This window comes from Neltuma alba, unplaced genomic scaffold (genome assembly GCF_004799145.2).
Source record: "Neltuma alba isolate B1F8T4 unplaced genomic scaffold, ASM479914v2 tig00011916_pilon, whole genome shotgun sequence".
In the NCBI taxonomy this organism is placed as follows: Eukaryota; Viridiplantae; Streptophyta; class Magnoliopsida; order Fabales; family Fabaceae; genus Neltuma; species Neltuma alba.
Genome location: NW_021636509.1, coordinates 176,455 through 197,583, shown reverse-complemented (window position 1 = coordinate 197,583; position 21,129 = coordinate 176,455). Strand labels below are relative to the sequence as shown.

At 31.8% G+C, this 21,129-nt stretch overlaps 1 protein-coding gene across 2 annotated transcripts; it reads right to left on the bottom strand.

Annotated features, from left to right (window-relative positions):
• Nucleotides 1–8,841: 8,841 nt before the first annotated feature.
• LOC114719450 (N-alpha-acetyltransferase 35, NatC auxiliary subunit-like) lies at nt 8,842–20,325 on the bottom strand. Of its 2 annotated transcripts, none has more exons than XM_028904954.1 (16): nt 20,089–20,325; nt 19,295–19,362; nt 18,836–18,991; nt 18,194–18,361; nt 17,553–17,700; nt 15,287–15,366; nt 14,503–14,772; nt 13,613–13,756; nt 12,627–12,761; nt 12,250–12,348; nt 11,742–11,798; nt 11,005–11,206; nt 10,713–10,831; nt 10,366–10,434; nt 9,369–9,467; nt 8,842–9,269 (listed from the first exon to the last, which is right to left on the bottom strand). In XM_028904954.1, exons 1-16 carry the CDS (start codon nt 20,210–20,212, stop codon nt 9,030–9,032), a joined length of 2,178 nt encoding a protein of 725 aa, XP_028760787.1. In that variant the 5' UTR covers nt 20,213–20,325; the 3' UTR covers nt 8,842–9,029. The 2 variants fall into 2 exon arrangements, with proteins under 2 accessions (XP_028760787.1, XP_028760788.1); XM_028904955.1 differs by having other exon boundaries at nt 19,295–19,372; nt 20,089–20,273.
• Between the last annotated feature and the right edge of the window lie 804 nt (nt 20,326–21,129).

Genomic DNA, 21,129 nt, shown 5'->3' with positions numbered 1-21,129 from the left:
AACGGTGCGTTGAAGACGGAGCTGAGGAGATTCTAGGTCGTTGGATTTGATCCTACGATATTATCTAATCAACAGAAAGTCACAAATTAAATTTTATTTTTGTTGTTTTGGAAAATATAATATAAAATTAAATTAAATTGGAGGATTCTGAAATACAGAATATGAGGAAGAATTATAGAACCGAACAGAGGATCTTGACTGAACCCAAAATTCGTACGTTTCAATCTAACCATATTTTACCGAACTCCGAACCCACGCGCGTGTGTAGCAGCAAACAAACTGAATATTGGATAAGGCGCAACAAAAAAAAAAGAAGAAGAAGAAGAAGCAAAAGGTACTACTTCCTACCTCCAGTACTAATTATAAAAGCTAATTAATTAATTTGAGAAGATTAAAAAAATAAGTTAATTTAGTTATTTGTAATAGATAAGTGTTATCTTTCCTAAAATATCCTTACTAATCAAGTGTATTGGTTAGAATTATCTTTATTAGAAGAACTATCTTGGAAAAAAATGGATAAATATGAGAGATAAAGTGGATTGGGATTTTATATTTAGAACCAAAATAAAAGTCAAATAAGACCTTATATTAAGGACCGAAGGTAGTATTTAATATTTATATTTCTTTTGCGCTGTGAAAAACAAAGCTTCAAAATATTTTTCAAATTTTGTATCAAATTTTTTTTAATTTTTTTCCTCTTTTTATTTATTTATTAATTTTTTGTGATAAATCAGTATACCATTGTAAACAATCACACTGCATTCATAAGGAAGAGGAAACAGATTTAATTCTGTTTATGATTTCAAGTTGTTCATATTTGCTCTTCTGATTAAAAAAAAATTTGACAAAAATTATTATGAGGGGTATTATTTATAAATCATAATGAGTATGTTGTAATATCTTAACATTCTATGTGAGTAGGAACATTATTTATTGAGAATAAGAGTATTAGACTAAGATTTACCTTTTTGTTATGAAAAATGAGAAAAGTACAAAGATTGAGATGAGGGAGATGGAGAAAATAAGAGGAAATTGGAGGAGAAATTAAGGGGGAGTTCTCATTCACTTCATTGTCTCAAATGTGTGTACATCATCTCCTATTTATAGGACCCCAATATTAAAGACTAACCTAAAGAGTTACAAGTACATAAAGAAAGGAATTAAGCAACATAATTGTACAATTGGAGGTTATAGGAAATCAATACTTGAAACCCTTCAATTTAGGAGTTATAAGGTATAATGCTATTAACCATGAGAAGGAATCCCAAGGGGCTAAGGAGTTATGAACATCTACACAACATAATATTTACAACACTCCCCCTTGGATGTTCATAAACAAATATTGTGCCTCATTAAAACCTTACTAGGAAAAATCCAGTGGGACAAAATCCTAGTGAAGGAAAAAGAGTACACAATATACATTGAAGCTGCTTCGTTAAAAAACCTTAATAGAAAAACCCCGTGGGACAAAATCTTGGCTAAGGAAAAGAGTACAACATGATCTTTACTCCCTCTAATGACAATATCACTTTTACTCCCCCAGTCAACAGCATTACTCTCTATCATTTTATCATAATAGAGTATATTAATTTCTTAAGTGTTCAATGCCTTTTCAAGCATATCTTCTTTTTAGTTGAACTATGCATAGTACGTCGTCATCAAATTATATTGAAATGTATTCCTCTAACATATCTTCTAGATATGTGGAATTATCAATATATTCTTTACTTGCACTGAGAAAACTGCAAAGAAAGTTTATTCTGAAAAATACTATAATATATCTTGTATCGACATAATTAATTTAATTTGAATAAAATGATATCATGTAATAGTTTCATAGAACTACATATCCAATCTCAGTTTCCTTATTCACATGCATACCGACAGAAACTTATCTTTACCATAATATTGACAATATATGTAAATATTATTATAGAATAAATATATGGGACTTCTAATCTATTTAGTTGAATATATTTTGCAAACAAAATTATCATAACAAAATTAATCATTTTGCAATCATTGATGCATTCAATAACTTGATCTTCGGGTCAAGTAAGATACGAAATTATTTATTTTCTAATACATTTTTCTAAGCCAAATATGTATACTCAGATTATCTTATTCAACATAATATTTTAAGCATTGGATGATTTTCTTCTATATAAATGCTTCTGACATTTTAAATCCCTCAAGAATTCTCATGTAAACTTCATTATTTAGTGAGCCACATGTATAGGCTATAACGATATCTGACAGATGCATATTTCATTTTTCATATACTGCCAAGCTAGTAATATATGCAAAAATTATTGCATCCATCACAAAATATTATGCCTAATCATAATCACTGGACCTTTGTGAAATTCTTTATTTTCACAAAAATATTCATATGTCACATAATAACCTTGTATTTGATGTGTTTGGACTGCAGGTCCATAATTTTCACATATTAAAATAATAATTATATTTTCATTGCATCTTTTCTCCTTTCCTTTTGCTTTTGGCCAAATTTCTACTTTCATATAAGATCCTCTTTAAAATCACGTGATATTATTATCAAAAACGTTGTCGACAACTTTATCTTTTTGGTTCCATTTTTTCTCTTATGACATAACTTATTGAGATCTCTTCATTACTTTTTAGGTACCTGAACCTCTTATGGGGCTCTTTTTTTTCAACTAGTTATGTCTCAGTACTCTTCTAGAGCACATGCCTCCTTAATATGACTTTTAAATTTCATGCTCCTTTTTGTTCAATACAATTATATTGGAACCGATTAATCTCTCATCCTTCAGGCATGTCTCACTTTTATTTATACTAATTGGAGCATTTTCAGCTGGAATATGAGATTTAGTAATACTCATTTAGGTCAGTAATAGCATCTGGCACATATTTTGTAATATTTCATGGATGCATTCTTTGATGAACTTCTGGTTCATACTATCATATATCTGAGGATCTATACTTGATAATAATAATGCATTCTATATTTTATCTTTTCCAGTTACTCAAGTTCTCCCCCTTATGTTGGGAAAATTTTGTCGAATGACAATCAATTAATCATGCAGTATGAGTCTCCTCAATTCATTTGCTTCTTTTAGAAACATCCCTTTTGTTTCTTTTAGATACAAATAAGAAGAAGGAGGTTCTTACCCAACATTCATTCCAATTTTTTATATCCATCTATATGTATATTGTGGTGGATCAATAGACATAAGCATTGCACATTCAAACTTTTAAGATGGAAAGTATTTGGCTCCTGACCAAAAGCCAATTTCATTGAGAGAATTTTATTGGCTTGATTTGCATAAATGTTGCAACATATCAAACTAAACAAGCCAACCCTGAGATGAAGATCTTGTTCTCAAAAGTATTGATCTAGCTATTCATGGAGGCTAATAATTCTGCCAGATCGTTCTGTTAAGTAGACTTTTTAATTATTTTTCTAACAAATGCATGTTGATCACTGAAATTCTAGGATATAAATTCACAATCTTTTTCAATAAAAATTTTCTGGATCTCATAGTCTGGAACTTGTGCACTCAACGTAATGATTACTGAAATAATTTTGCAAACTTCAGGTTGCAAAATTAATAATAATACATGTAACCATCTTATAGATGCATCTATCAAATTTATTAAATACTTGTATGGTTTGCATGCTATTGGTATGGGTTTATATATCTGAATTTGATATATTTCCAGAAATGTAGAGATCCATTTTACATCATAACTAGTGATATCAATGTAATCAATTTTTCATTGAGAATAAGCAGCATATGAATTCTTGGATCATATAATATGTTGGCTATTCATGAAGAATCTTCTGGTTCTTCAATGAATGTCGATATATAATCATCAATAATTTGTTACATCATATATATTATTTATGATAATCAGACAAGCCACCTCAACTATACATTAATTAGACGAGTAAACTTCTGGTTTACTATAACAAGTTTCAAGTAAAACTCTATCCAACATCAACTCACACTTATATTTCAACAGTCTCCCCCTCAAGTGCGAGCCATAAAACATGTTTTCCTTATTCATGTATTTCAAAAACATGACTAGCATATAATAGGCTAATAACCTCTATTACTTGGAAGTCCAAGTACTTCCTAGTTCATATATAATTATGGATTTTAATTCGATTAGGCTATTACTTTTCAGACTCTTTCGAAACCGAAGTTCTAATGTAGATCAATGGGTCATATTTTTTTACCATTAATTCTTTATCTGCCCATAAAGAAAAATATGTATTAGTTCTTCAGGAACTATATTAATATTTTTACACATAATTCTTCAGGAACTAAGTAATTTGAGAAGAATAAGGAGACAAATTCATCTTAATAATATCGTAATACATAATAATAAATAGTTATAAGTATCATAAGTTTAACTGGTAATATATATAGAATTTACCCATACTGCAAAGATGATTTTGTCCAACCAATCAAAATTAATATCAACTATTTATAATAAATTTTCTCATAAAGTTAAATAAATTTCTATTTTCTCAATTCAAATGTGACATAAATATATGATTTTTTCTCTCAAATGTCACAGCAAAAACTAATTTAATTGTAGATATACAATTTTCTTTTATACTTTTTCAAAATATATGAACTTAAAGAATTAAATAATGTTTGAATTAATCCAATAATCATAATTTTTTAAACTATAATTATCATCTGCACATGCTTAATTTATTCTCATAAACAAACTCATATAATTAAAGAGAACGCAAATATAGAATATCTTTTAAAATAAACTTTCTGAGAATAAAGTGTAAAATTGAACTTATCGTCAAAACTTCTTAACATTAATATATATTATTTATTTAATTTGTAATACTCAAAACATATCTTTTAAAAAATTACATACACATTGTATGAATACTTAACTTTTCTTTCTCACCGAATTTCTTATTTAGTTAAACTCAAAACAATTTCAAATGCTCACAATAAAATTTATTGTCAATAAATCACAATAAATCATTCAAATTAAGATCATACAAATAGCATATAAATAAACAAAATACGAACAATATATCATCTCTTTAATTTGTGCACGAATAGCACAATAAAGTACCAATATCATAATATGACCATTTTTTTGCTATTCTATTGATATGAAAATAAATTATATTCACAATTCATATTCATAAATATGCAAGTAAATTGGCACCATAAATTAACATTTCAAAGTGACCAATAACTACTTTTAATGTTTATCAATATCTTAATATCAAATACTTATAATAATATATTTCTACCAATAAATCACAAGAAATTTAAAATAATATTATATAACCTTCTGGATATAGCCTTCTGGGCTAATGATTATATTTTTCAACTTTGACTAATTTGAACATATTTCTCTATAAGATATTACCTTGGGCATTATAACTACATTTTTATACTTTTCATAATATCTCTTGATCTTTTGATTTCATAACCAATTTTAACATTTACTTTCAATAGATTGGTACATATATTTGTCTATATGACTTCTGATCATATTATGATATTTACTCATAATTGTTTTTTACTATAGAGGTATCAATATCTCCTCAATTATGGTTTAATAGCTAAAATCAAATATTATTGCCCTTTAATTATTAATTCCAACAGTACAATGTGGGCATGCTCTTTATCACTCTCATAGACATATTCCTTACTTTCAGTAGCACATAATCAATTTATTCAAATATTAGTCTTCAGGACTATAGTAAAAATCTTTCAAATAAACTCTTTTATGCCATTTGATGTTTGAACTATTAGCCTTCAGGGCTTTGATACTTGTCACAATGTAGCCTTCAGGGCTTCAATACTTGTCACCATGTAGCTTTTAGGGCTTTGATATTTGTCACTATCAAATCATCAAAGTGCCATAGATTTTTCTTGTCATTCCATTTAAAAGTATCCATAGTGTTCTTTCACAAAAGAACAATTGCAAAAGTGATATGACTTTGGTCATCTAATCACATATGGCTTCTAGCCATTTAATAAAATTAAATAAATAATATTGTAATGAAATAAATTAAATAAATTAAAATTCATAATCAAATATAAATAACATTATATAATCATATATATATAATACTGCGATAGATATAAAATGACATAATATAAACCAAACAGATATATGTAAACAAACAATAGAACAAGAAGTATGGAAAAATAAATAAAAGAAATAACACAATATCACAATGGGGAGATAATAGAATTAAAATGTATAAAAAGAATAAATTAATAAATAACATAAAAGAACAACATAATATATAGCAAATATATAGAAAATTAAAATTAGACGTGATAATAAGATAAAAAGAATAATTGGGTAAGGAGATGTTAGTAGAAAGTATTATCATATACTATAAGAATATATTAATTTACAAAAGGCTTATACCTCAAATCTTCAGAGCAAACTCGTGCTGATAACGTGTTATGAAAAATGAGAAAAGTACAAAGATTGAGATGAGGGAGATGGAGAGAATAAGAGGAAATTGGAGGAGAAATTAAGGGGGAGTTCTCATTCACTTCATTGTCTCAAATGTGTGTACATCATCTCCTATTTATAGGACCCCAATATTAAAGACTAACATAAAGAGTTACAAGTACATAAAGAAAGGAATTAAGCAACATAATTGTACAATTGGAGGTTATAGGAAATCAATACTTGAAACCCTTCAATTTAGGAGTTATAAGGTATAATGCCATTAACCATGAGAAGGAATCCCAAGGGGCTAAGGAGTTATGAACATCCACACAACATAATATTTACAACACTTTTTTTTTTTTTTTACCATTTTTCAAAGTAATTGTTAACGTTAATTAAACTACACTTCTCATCATTTTTAAAATGTTGCAGTTTATCTTAAACTAACTCATCCGAGTTCAATTGGATATGTGTTGGCTTATTCTTTAAGTTCTCTGATATGTAAGAGGTCCGCCTGATTTTTAGCAATTATATAATAAGTGTGGATTCCAATTAGGTAATCATACAATTACTAAAAATCATATATATAATATACTATCATTAGAGATTCAAAGATTTATCATATTTTATTTATTAAAGTTTAATCACAAAGTTATATAGAATGTTATATATACTTCTTTGTTTATAGTATCATGACTAATACTATCTCCGGTCCTTAATAGTTAAGACCTTATTTGATTTTTATTTTGGTTCTAAATATAAGACTCCAATATATTTTATCTCTTATATTTATTTATTTTTTTCCACCATAGTCTTTCTAATAATAATAATTGTAGCCAATAAACTTAGTTGGCAAGGATATTTTAAGAAAAACAATATATATTTATTACAAATAACTAACTTAAGTTATTTTCTTAATCTACTCAAATTAGTCAGTTAGCTTTTATATTTAGGACCAGAGGTAGTATATGCTTTTAAAGTATTTATATATTTATTGTTTGTATCTTTTATAGTTATAAATTTGAGTGATTATGTATTGATTTATATATAAGAAAGCCCACCTAAATCTATCCAATATATTCAGCTAAAAAAAAATCCATCCAATATATATGCATGGTTTGCTTTTGGGGAATTTTGTTTTTTCAAAAGAAATCCGAAGTAAATACAATATACATGAAACTATTAGAAGGAAAGTATAAAAAATGTTCATCACAAATCTTTTTTGGTTATTGAAAAATCATATTTGCTATTTATTTTTGAAATAATTAATTTGTCAATCATTATAATTTCACTTGATTTTTAACCGAGTCCTATAAGTCCCCTCCCCCTTTTTATTATATGAAGGGACCCATATTATAATTGAGGAAACCACAAAACCTAGTTAAAAAAGAAAAAAAGAAAACCATAAAAGCTTCATTTTTTGAAACTATAGAACTTTACATATTAATTTTTCTTTTATTTTTTGCAAGAATTTCTATAGTTTTTTAATACCATTATTTTTAGCAAAAGAATGTTGTTAGGTGAGATTAGTGCGGTTAACAGCTAAAAGCAGTTAGAACATAAGAGTTGTGGGGCAAATATCTAGCCTCACTTTTTCATTAAAGGGAATCACTTGGACAGTTGGACTTGGATAGAGCATTCTTTGCGATGGTCTTATTAGGTGGTAAAATAATTTCAAATCAAATCCAAATTAATACTCCCTCAGGTACTTTTTATAAAATTTTATTAAATAAATTATACGGTTTTAAAAAACAGTTAACATTAATTAAAAGTAATAAATATGTAAAAATTAGACCTCATTTTTTTTATTTGTGTTCTTATGTAATGAGGGAACAAATTAGAGAAGTAGCGAGGTCAACGATGAAAGGGAATAAAATGAGGAAAAAACGAGGAAAGAACATAGAAAAATTAATTAGAGATAAAATTAGTAAAAAAATATTTAATATTCAGACAATCATTAGTATTATCTTATAAAAAAACCAAATCAATTCAAATTTTAAAATCTTGTTAATAGTACCGAAGGGAGTAATATTGAACACCATATAGTTGTACTAAAAGAATGAGCAACAAAATAAAATTACATGTATAATTCATACCTTAAGATGACATTCATTAAATCTAGAAAAAGGTACGAGGTCTATAAAACAAGAAAAATCAACAAAAAGTTCCATTAGCGGACGAGCAACGTAAATGTTGTTGTCACTTACTCCTTAAACTTGTCATTAACTTGTTATGGAGCATTTTAATAATTACATTCTTTCTTGAAATCACCTAGCGATTTCCCTTTTGATCTCCATACAAACACACCATATCCATTCAGTTTGTTGAATAACGAGAATCCAAATTGTGCGCAGAGGCTTGAAAAAACTCCTGCTTTTCACTTGCAGCAAAGGAAGTAGGGACCGAGTAGGAAGAAGTCCATAAAAATAATTTATTTATTTCTTCTTCAAAAAAATATTACAATTTCAATATCACAAGTGAACCACAAAATTTGATTGAATGAACATTACTGACATTGGCTCCTAACACCCAGCCCCAGTAATCTTTCAAAATTGGTGGCATCTCTCTCTCTCTCTCATTCATCAAGATCTCTTCACAGTGGCTGTAGCAAAAAATGGATGGTGACTGAACTCAAAAGAAATCTTGAGTGATGGATCAATGGCTCCTAGCCTGCAAATGACATTTAAAGCCACACTGTTATGCTCTGCTACTTGCTCTACTCTGCGCAGCTCACTCATTTTATCAGGGTCATTGGAAAAACAGCTCTTGGCATCTTTGGAAATTTTCTGGGCTTCCTTGAAGTAATCGCACATGACTAGGTTCTGAAAAACAAGATTTATGAATATGACAATTGAGCCTCTTGTCCATGGGGACTTAAACATCTAATGATGATTACTGGTTAAGCACCTATGAATACTTACCGAGAAATTAACATGCATTGTTGATTCCTTAAAGGATCTGTATGAGACGTGATCAGGGAGACAAGCTTTCCGTAGAAGCTCAAATTGCTGAATGAATATCTGGACAAAAGGGTAACAAATGATTAAATTGTAAATGGCAGATGTAGCTTGAGACATGGGCCATTTAGGGTGAGTATCATTCGTAAGAGTTTACCCCAACAGAAACATGTTAGTTTTCCTTCTTTCTTTCTTTCTCTTGTTTTTTTTCTCCAGGTCGACAATCACATTGGGTTTGATTGAACTTGCCTCACATAGACCCGATAAATCACATAGACCCGATAAAAACTAGGACTACAACCCCAAATTAACATAAATGCATTTGCTTCTTTTTCCTTGTTTTTTTGAATAAATAAAATTTAGGTGAGTTGGTCCCAAAGACTTGCCAAGGTCAGGACAAGCCTCACAACTCAGAGAACACTTACAAAAATATTTACATATTGCCCACAAATGAAGTCTTCACATAGGTAGTGGGATTTCTACCCACATCCTCGTGAGATATTGGTCAAATTCTTCCCAACTGATCCAATCTTTGTTAAGGTTTGCTTGGTTTTTCAATAAAAGAATTTGGGTGAGTTAGATCCTACAGGTTAACTAAAATCATAACAAGCTTCACTGTTCAAATAGCATCTACAAAAGCATATAGGTATATTTGCGTTTAATTACACGCATGTTTATCAAATTATCCCAATAGATGTGGAACTTAGTCGATCCAACATATCTTCTAGCCACTTTATACACAGCGGCTAGACAACAGAGAAAATTATCTAAATGCAATTGGACGCATGATCATTTTAACTTTCTTCTAAAATCATAGTAATCTTGAGGAGAATGAATCCATAAATAAGCTTCAGATACATAGACTATGAAGTTTTACCAGTCCTAAAAAGGCTTGGCAAAGTTTAAACTAGGGTTGTTTAAACAACTGATCAGTGTCAATGGAAGAAATGAAAACCCTTACCTCATGTTCTGTATTAAAAGGGCTCTGTGGTACTGTCAAAATGCGCTCATTCTTCAAGGCAGCAAGCATCTAGGAAATAAACAAAAGAAACTACTTACAAAACTGGAGCCCAAAATAAAAGGGGGATTTTTTTTCGTTGTTTTGGTTTTTTTTTTTGGGGGGGGGGGGGTTCATACTGTTAAATGTATCTTCATGCCCACAAAGTAAATACAAGACGTTATCAGACCAAACGTCTCCCCCTGATGTTTAGGAAACGAATGAATGACTTTGAGGAAGTTAAGGAAATGAATGACTGAGACAAAAACATGTATAGGCTTCATTTTTGACAACCGAAAGAATGAGATTACCATGCATAATCCTTCAGCTAGATATATTTGGCCCTGAAGAAACAAGACAGCTCCTGGCATCTGATAATCCCGGCCTGCATCCTTGAAAGAATCCCTTTTCTTCTTAGCCTTCTTTTTGGCTGATCAAGACAAAGCATAACAGCATACGAAGTCAGAGCCTCGAGGGAATTCAATAGTTCTTACTTCTGTGTGCACAATTACAAGGACACTGAATTATACATTGCTAAACTTTTCAAGTTGGAAGCACACATGTTAATACAGCGTATTTTAATAACTTAGATGAAGTACATACCAGTACCACTATTCATCACGACCCTAAGATGTGTCTTCTCCGCAAGCTTGATCAGAACTGTATATATATACCAGTATACCATGCAATAATCATGTACAGAGTAGAGCTCCAATTCAAAACCCAAAATAAGAAAACGGTATGCTATCCAGTAAGTTTGCTCTTCAACCCACATGAGGATCTGTTGGAATATTTTGAAACATAACTGCAGGAGCAGAGCAATGCTATAAATTGGCAACTGAATAAATTATAGTTCAGCCATAGTAGCTAGTTAGACGATCAACAAATACTACTAAAAGAAAATAGTTTTGCGAAAAGGTTAAGGTGCAAATTTGTTCTAGAAGTTTTCACTCAGGAGCACGGGACGCCCAAAAGGATTTTGCAGTACAAATTTGCCTTGGAAGTTTAAAATCGCAGCAAAATTGCCCTCCAACCATTAAAAAACCAACATTGGCCGTTAATATTTTTAACGGTAGGGGTATTATTGCCACGATTTTAAGCTTTCCGAGCAAATTTACTCCAAAAAAAAACTTCTAGACGCCCAACACTTCTACGTGAAAACTTATAGGGCAAATTTATACCTTAAACCTTGTTGAAATGTTAGTGGAAACAAGTTAAGGTTGAGAGAGTTTGATATAACTTCTCAGGGCAACCAATAGCTATTTTTTCTATGGGCATTACTCCCACGTAGGTATTTGATAAACTCAAGAAAGTTCTTGTCACTCAGTAAAGAAACACACCTCATCATAGGAGGGGTTTGCAGCTTCTCCAAACTCCTTTTTAAAAGCCAACTCCAGCTGTAAAGGAGGAATGTAAGATGAGATGTGCTTAAATGGGCGTTCACAAAATCATAACATACGGAAATGTAGTATGGAAGTTCAATCCAGAGAATAAGCAGACATATCACTATATGATTATCTTTATATGCATTTTCTTTATCCTCGTGAAAGGAAATGGGATTCTGCAATCTCAAACTCACTATAGGTCAGCTAGGAAATAGATAAGATCAATTAAAAAGAATAAAAGATTCAGAATTCTATTTTCAATCCATTATCTGTACAGCTTGATCAATTAGAAATGTCAGAAGTAATTATGTGCAGAAAAGCTCTGTCGACCACTTTCAACGAACTATATCCATTTATACACCTTTAAAAAATAAGACAAATTCAAGGAGGTTTTACAGCATGCAGAAAACATGGGGCAGAGGGAAGCTTATCACAAAAGCCACATCTTTTCCTGAGGATGTACCTGAACATAGATGACACGCCAGTCTTGTAACATTTTCCCTAGCTTACGTCTTTGCCATGCAGCATTGGTACACAGGATTTTGAGCAAATTATTTACTAACTGCAAATGAGATATTGCATGGATTAGAGGAAAAGCTAAATGCAACAGGCTGTGAAAACACTAGCACCCTTTTTTAGTAGATATTCCAGATTGTTTACGTAACAAAGTAATAATACAAAGTGCTTTAGTCAACCCTTAATTGTGTTGGTTAATAACATGATATAAGCGTCTCATCCCCACGAGCATCATATCTATAGATTTTAGAACACATTTACCAAATAGAAGGGGTTAAAAAATTATTTTCAGGACAACATGCCAATTGGTTATGACTTCACTACCTGCCCAAGTTGTACCATGGATTCAGTTTTTTGAATGTCATGATCCTTCGTGACTTCAGGCAATCCAGCAGCTCTAGTAATCAAAGCAAACATTGGAATCCGTCCATAGAGCTTCCCATCTTGGACCAGCAGGAGCTGATGAAAAGTTAATCATTGCTTAAAGAACATACCAGATATCAAAATAAGAGTAGTAAGTGAAATCATTGTAACTTGCAAAATTTGTACCTTTACTAGCCTGTGCATAATGAAATGATAAACCAATAGAAAAGAACTCAAAAGAAGCTTGCATCAATATGCAAACCACAAGCACAAATTAGGTATAAAACAAAAACTGAGAGAACTTGGCGTCTCTAGCATCCCATATCAGGTTTTTTTAAAGCTACACATATTTTATTATGATTATATGTCACACAGTATCACATGGACTGTGGTGCTTTACCATGAAAAGTCAATTTTCCCTAATGCTCAGGTTAAGTCATGTAAGCTTCTGACAATGGTGATTCCAAAAATCAGGCTCCTCCAAAGCGTAGATGTCCTTTAATCATTATATTTTTTAAAACAGAATCGCATGAATAGCATATCTTATCCATGAAAAGTCAACTTCTTTAGTGTAATAACCACTGACGTAAGCTTCTACTGGGGATGATAACTTCAAAATATTCCATTTGACATGGTAAAAATAGTAATATTCTAATTGTTAAAGCATCTTATTCACATCTTATTCACTATAATGAAGGAAAGATACTTTTTTATCATTTTTTGTTCCTTTTAAGTACAGGGGGATAACTTCGATGTTCATCACAGACAACACACCCTTCCCTTCTTGAACATCTCGCAAAAGGCACAGATTGAAAAAAATTAGCTATATGGAAAAATATTTAAATAACTGGACTTCTTATCTAGACAGAAAATAAATGTTCTATAAGAATATAAGAAAAGAAACAATAATGAATTGAGGGGAACTTAAGAGCATTTAAATGGTCCACCTGAAGATGAGATCTAGCAACCAAATCAGGCTGAGACTTCTGGAATTTAATCACAAAGTGCAAAGCAGCCTCCAGTGACGGATCCAAAGAGTAGGAACATATAATGTCCAGATCTTGCAGAAGTTTCACAAAATACTGAACAGCCTGGCACAGAGAAACAAGAAGCATTACAGGAGAGACAGTCACATAGTAACAGTAAACTGTGAAGCAAATGTATGGTATGAATACTGGTATAAAACAAATTTTCGTGAAAAAATATAAGTACAGTACCATACTTTATCAAATTCATAAAGATTTTTTTTTTAATATCTAAAAACGTATTGCAATGTTTATTTCTAAATAATGTTTCACAATATAATATGTAATTTCAAAGTATATACTATACTATAGGCTTGACATTGCTCATGAATTTAGCATGTACATCCCATAATCCCAAGACAATAGTCCATTTTCACTGCTCATCTTCAGTGAATGGGAAGCAGTCTCACTTTATCCCATGAAAATTGGCTTCACTGAAAAGAATAGCAACAGAACTAAAGAAGAGGATGCCAGAGCCATTTGACCAGGAGCATCAAGAAATAGGACCAGTCAATTGGGCGAACATCAATCTCAGACATGACTTGAAATTTCAGAGGAGAAAAGGCCAGAAATTTCAAATCTAGACACTATAATGATGTGTTTTGCTCAGCAGAAAATGTCAATGTCCTAAATGATAGGTTTCAATAATTCAATCGGAGGTATCAGCTGAGTATCAAGCCATATATGTGGCTACGAGATCTGTATCTCTACCGTATTAATATTGGAATTTCTCTTGACAAAGCAATGACTTCAATACTCAAGGCTTTCTCAAGTATCAGTGCTTCTGACATAGTAACAACATAAGCACTCACCTTTTTCCAACTGAGAATTTTAATAGATCGGGGAGGAGTTGGGGCTGATGATCTGCAGTTTAAACTAGCATCAAATCCAATTGCTTGACAACCAGATGCAGTCGTGTCTTCTATGTTTTGTTCACACATTCCCTGAGCACTAGCCCTAAGAAACTCTGAGGATTTTAAAATGCACTCAAGCTCCGAAATGCATGAAGCTATGTGTTTCCTTGCCAACTCCAGTCCCCTCCCTTGTGGCCGTCTGATAGACATCAAAAGATGGTACAAATGCTGAAAGAAAATTAAACATTGCGGAAATTTCAGTCAAATAATGCTTGATTCATTGACAAGAAGATTGAAGGTGGATGAAAAAGATAGAAAATAAACAAATAACATCATTTAAGTCTAAGTCTAATATAGTTATGGTAATGTGACCACATTCTCAAGCCAGATGTGAACAACAAAGTTTATATATTAGCAGTATGTCAGCCTCAATTTTGACAGCTAATCTGTGCTAATAAAGATATATTTGAAGGGATGGATGCTGATTTTACATTTTTTTTTCCTCTTATCTTTGATGTGCACTAATGGACAAAATGGATACCAAAAATTATGTAAGCATAAAGACAACTCATTGCTGATGTGTTGACAAGTTTTCTGTGTGCTGATTGACCAAATGGATTGCAAAAATTGTGAGCATAAAGACAACTCATTTCTGATATGTGGACAAGTTATCACAAACAAAACGAGAATGTAGTTTTATATAATCTGCATGACTTATAAAAGAATATACATAGGATAAGACCTTACGAAAACGTAATCGGCATAACAATGCTTTGCAGTAGCCTTCTTCTAGATCAGGATTATTTTGAAGCGGCTCCGTATCTGCAATGGAATAGCTCAAAACTCAATTAAAAGCATAAATTTAACATAACATACGCCTACTTAAAAGAAGCAATAATAGAATAATCAAGGATTAAGGTAGATCCCGTACCCGGAAGTATTTTCTTACATGTATCTAACACCCCAAAGTATTTTGTGGTGCATCCAACACCGCGAAATATTTTTTAGACACGTCCAGCACCTTGAAATATTGTTTCTTTGTTTTCTTTTTTGCCTTGGTGCTAATGCACAAAAAACTATTTTTGGACGCTAGACACATCTGAAAAAAATACTTTGAGGTGCTAGACGCATCAAAAAATATTTCATGGTGCTAGACACACCTAAAAAATATTTCAGGATACTGGATGTACCAAAAAATAATTTAGGGTGTTGAATGCATCTGATAAAATACTTCAGGGTGGTGAATGCATTTTAACCCAATATAATCAATTAGTTGCAGGAGAGGAACTTCTGTGTTCCATCCATTTATAAACAACAGAGCAATCCTGTTATGTAATTATAATTATAAATAAGAAAACACTTAAATATGATATAAATAGGGTTTAAATAAATATTATTAGGAGTTACATAGTATTTAATTATATTAGTAGGATTTGGATAGATTAGGATATCTAGATAATATTCAGATGATATTAGGATATTTACTTAGATTTATATCTATTAGGGCTTTTGCTTATAAATAAGTATTACCCATTCCTTGTAACTCAGTTTTTTGTAATGTGATTAGAAATTATTCAGTTTCTCTTGATCCTCTACTCTTCTCTATTTCTATTACTCTTTTTCCTTTCTCTTTCCTCTCTCTCTCTCTGTCCCTTATTTCTTTACTTTTCATAACAAATCCTCAGAGCAAAGAGACAGAAAATGGAATAAGCATTCTGGGAATAAAGTAAGGAATAATATATCACTGTGTATAGTTATTTATAAGTACATTAGCATTATCAACAATCAAGGGTTATAGGTATCTGGTGATTCAGGTTAAGATTGCTTATTGCTTGTAATTTATCAGAATCAGCATCAAATTAATATTAAAAGGAGTTCCAGTGTTCCCCTTTCTCTCACTGAACAATAAAGAAAAAAAGGAAGGAGGGAAAAAATTGCTTTATAACCCTGAGTCAGTCACTAATCAATTACCATATTGCTTATAGAGGATGGAAACACCCTTTTTTGGATGATAGAGTATGGAAACACTTGAATCAACAGAAAAGATGAATAATGGAAGGAAAGAAACAACAGATTACAGTATTGCTAAAGATGTAAGCAAATCTCTGCCCCAAAAAACTCTGAAGGAGTATATTTATCTATCTAACCAAGCTCTTTCCTCTCTGTAACCGGCTCTGATACCATGTCAACAAAAGATGACAGAGTCCTTCTATTGTATTTAGAATGAAGCAATTATATGGATCTTTGGATAAGTAAGGCTACTCTTAGAAAATCAGAAAATCACAATAAAGGACATAAAAGACTAATAAAATGACTAAAAAGTTTAAATTTTCTACAATTCTAGCGCTTCCAATATTTCTAACGATTTACAGAAAAGATCATAAATATACAATATGACAGAGTATATGTTATGACCCTCTACTATAACAAGACTTCAACCAGAGATAGATAACAAAGACAGGGAATAATTGAATCAGAACACAATATTCCTGCATAATTAACTCGATTGCAAGGGGCAGGATGATTTAAGACATAACTCACTCTCTTACACAATGAACAAGTGACTAACAGTTACGAACTCACAAGAAACATAACACAGAACAAAACACAATGACATTACAGACTCTCTAAAACAGAATAGGGTTGCCAATCTTGCGAGAGGTTGGCACTCTCCAACCCAAGGGCTAAAACCACACTTCAAAATTCTCCAGACCTGCTGCTGAACCAAAAGGGACGATTTATAGACCCCAAAAAGTGACTTTCACACTCCCCAAATTAAACCTCTCAGAGCCTTTGACCATAGTCAACCAACAACTTCCCTATTTTTATATTTCTTTCTAAAAGTGAAAGTTCTGACCGACAAAAGCATTTTTTCCCTTTCTGTATTTTCCTAATTTTCTAAAAGTAATCCTAACAGTATATAGGGCATAACTTATAAGGCCTGCTACAACCAGTACTGAGAACTTTCAACAGAATAATGGTAGTTATGGGCTTCAACATGAAACTACCTTCTAATACTCTTCGTTTAGATGATGATTTACATGCACGCAGTTGGCGTGATATTGATTCCTCAACAGCATTTAGCATCGATAAGCACTTCTCATCTCCATCTACACTCAGAGGAAGGCCATATGCCATGGTAAATAGATCCTCTTCCTGAAACAGATAAATATCACCATTTTTTTATTTAGTGAGAGATTTTTGGTAGGAGCACAAAATTCTACTTAAAGGACTAAAGGAGATAAACAAATATTGACATATATCACCATACTTCCATCTGACACATAAAATATGACAAATATGCTGAAAAGACGCACAAATAGACCAATAAGCAACTGTGAATTTGATAAAGGAAAGCCACATGCATCGTAAATCCACATCATTACTACATAAACAAACTTAATCCATGATGTGATATTAATAATGACATCAACAGAATTCCAGCATTCTATTTACTCGTTTCATGCCATATTCTTCAGTTAATGGCAAATCAATAATGCATAATCACACACTTCAAAAGAACACAATTTTATTTAAATAATTACAACTACTAACAAAATTAAGGACGGAAAATCACACGGCATATTATAATGCATAACAGCATAAGAGATTGAAAAAAAAAAAAAGAAGATCTGCTGGAGTACTTTACTTCATGTGTGCGTGCATCTGAGACAACTGAAAGAACTGCTTTGCAGGTTGCACGAATGACTCTACAATATGAGTGCAACAGGGCATGCGATGATGTTCTGTCAGGCTGTAGGAGATAGAGGCAAGAATAAACAGTTTGAGCCAATGAATGACCCTTGTGCCATGTTGCCTGCCATGTGAAATAATCACTAAGATAATAAGAAAGGAAAGTGTAATGCATGTACTGAAACCAGAGACAACAAATGCACACAGTTTTGCATGTCACTTGAACATTTTTTATTGGTACAATTTTAGTTGAATTAATTTTAGTTCCCATACTCAACTAAAATTTTAAGCTTCATCACACAAATACTCTACAAGATTTATAAAATAGAAGTATCCTGGAAAGAGAGTATATTATTTACATACTCTATGCACTAAAGTGGTGCAAATGTGATTTATATAATAGAAGTATCCTGGACAAAGCGTATATTATTTCCATACTCTAAGCACTAAAGCAGCGCAAATGCCGTTATATGACCAGGAGGGGAAAACAGCATTTATACAGAGCAACAGATTATGATCACACTCATCAGCCATGCATGATATGTGAGTGTTTCTGTAAGTTATCATATGGAAGGCATGTGTATGAAAATTAAATTACCTCACATGCCAGAAGATGGTCCATAATGTCAATTGTGCATCGAATATCAGTTGTCTTATCAACATTAACAGGAACTGGAGCAGCTCCATTCTCGATGGCTTCCTCAAGAGAGTAGTATCTACAAACAATACCTGAATCCATCTTTGGGTCCATTATCTATCAAAAATAGAAAGTTTAAAAAAAAATGTAAGCAAGACTAATTGTATGAGTGACTACTGCTGAATAACCACTGAAAATGATTCTCATATTGGACAAATTCTCTGCATGTCGCTAGTGCATTGTTTGTGTGGCAAGGCATGCTCATTATCTCCATTTCAAAGTGGTAAAGCCAAATGATTTTTGTTTGTGACTAATTCATATAAGAAACCAGCGACATTCTACATTTCTATTATCATAAAAAGGGGCATAATACTGCTACCAGAGCCCACTGATATTGCAATCAGCAAGATGTAAAAATACCTCCAACGCTGACATTGCAGCAAATAGATTGAAATTATCCCCGTGAATCAGCTCTCCCTCCTGAAGATCTGTAGCCAACTACATGAAATAAAGTTCGAAAAGAAGAAACTAACATAGCCTCAAAGTATGGCGACCATTCAAATTAGGAAATCCAAGGCGGAAAATTATTCCAAAATTTACCAACCAACATATTAATAGGGAAGGAGGGAGTGAAGTTTAATCACCTTTTTTTTTTTTTGCCAACTAAGTTTAGTCACTTATTAAATAAACAAGACCTCATTGTTAAATAAACAATCTCTCGCCTTTTAGGAAAAAATGAAATGTTTAGTGTTAGTTTACAATTCATGTGCATGAAATGAGAAAGTGGGAAACTGCTTTAGAGAAGGGGAAAAAACAACAAAATTTTATAATGATCAAATAGTAAACTCATGATTGCATATTTCGCATTTGTATTGAGCAGCAACATATAAAAGACCGAGAAAATTAACCAAGTATTAGAATCTGTAAATCTATATACAATCTAAAAACTCCATCAACCCACACGTGACTCATTTTCAAACGCCATGTCTCACATAAAAAACCCTTCGATCAACTGATCCTACTATGTCTGAGATCAAAAGGGAAACAAACAAACTTGATCCTACTATGTCCACTTAATTTGACTAGATTTCTCCGCCAAAACCAAAGGCACCTGAAGCTAATTTTGATTTCCTTGTTCAAGCGGGAAGAGGAAAACCAGTCGATAAGACTCACAGGTAACAAGAACACAAACGGGGGGGGAAAAAAAAAAGGACCTTGGCAAGCGGCTTGAAGGAGGGGCGACACATCGGCCCAAACAGAGTTGTCGCCGGAGGGAATGGAGGTGCGACCAGGCATGGCAACACCGAAGGCTGCTTCGTCTGTAGGCTTCTGAGCCATACGTTGAAGCTTCCTCGGAGTTTATTATATTATGTTCTCCGCCACCTACGTTTCGAGGTCTTGTCAGTGTAACACAGACCTCCTGAGTCTCTTCAGGCTCGGGTCGCCAGGTCAAGTTCAGTGAGGAACATGGCAGAGCCAGCGCCTCAGTCTAAGGGGGTTTAGGGTACAACGGGGTCGGGTGATGGGTCGGGTCAATGGATCCACTTTTCTTTTTCCCTAATATAATTTTTTTGTCTTGAAATTTGAGTCTATTTTTATTTTAGTCCTCCAATTTCAACTTCATTACTTTAATCATTAAAATTTAGTATATTTTAAAATGTTAATCTATATGTATCAGTATTAAAATGTAATGAGGTACCATAAATGATATTAAAATGATAATATGAATTTACTAAATAATACCTAGATAAATCTTATGTGGATCACAAAACGATTATATAGAAAGAATAAATTCTCAAAACATAAAAAACTCCTCAATTAAATAACAAGGGAAAAAAAAAGGCTGCATAGCTGCATTTCGAGGACTAAATCTTTTTTTCTTTTCTCTATTATTCACACAAGACTTAGTTAACGCTATTTATAACACTTAAATAGATTTTAACTATGCTATGTTTTCAGTACTAACATTTTAGGATAGATTAAATTCTAAGAACTTAGATCATAGATTTGAAATTTGAAAGACGAATTCCAAAATAAACCAAAATTTTATGGACAAAAAATTATATTAACTTTTTTATTTTTTATTATTGAAATAGTTTTATTCCCAATTTTCGATGCATTCATTAAATTAAATATTGAAAAATATTGACTTAATAATTTTATATTAAATAGTAGTGTCTAGAATATGTAAAATAGAATTGTGTAATCGCTGGCAAAAAAAAATTGTATAATCAACTACAAATAATTATGATAAT

What these genes read in the sequence shown, in the direction of transcription:
- LOC114719450 (XM_028904954.1), bottom strand. Translation starts at nt 20,212, where the DNA reads ATGGCTCAGAAGCCTACAGACGAAGCAGCCTTCGGTGTTGCCATGCCT. An exon ending in CTGCAATGTCAGCGTTGGAG is followed by an intron (nt 18,992 to 19,294) that starts GTATTTTTACAT and finishes TATTTTTGATAG; the next exon opens with ATAATGGACCCAAAGATGGA. An exon ending in CAGATGCACGCACACATGAA is followed by an intron (nt 17,701 to 18,193) that starts GTAAAGTACTCC and finishes TATCTGTTTCAG; the next exon opens with GAAGAGGATCTATTTACCAT.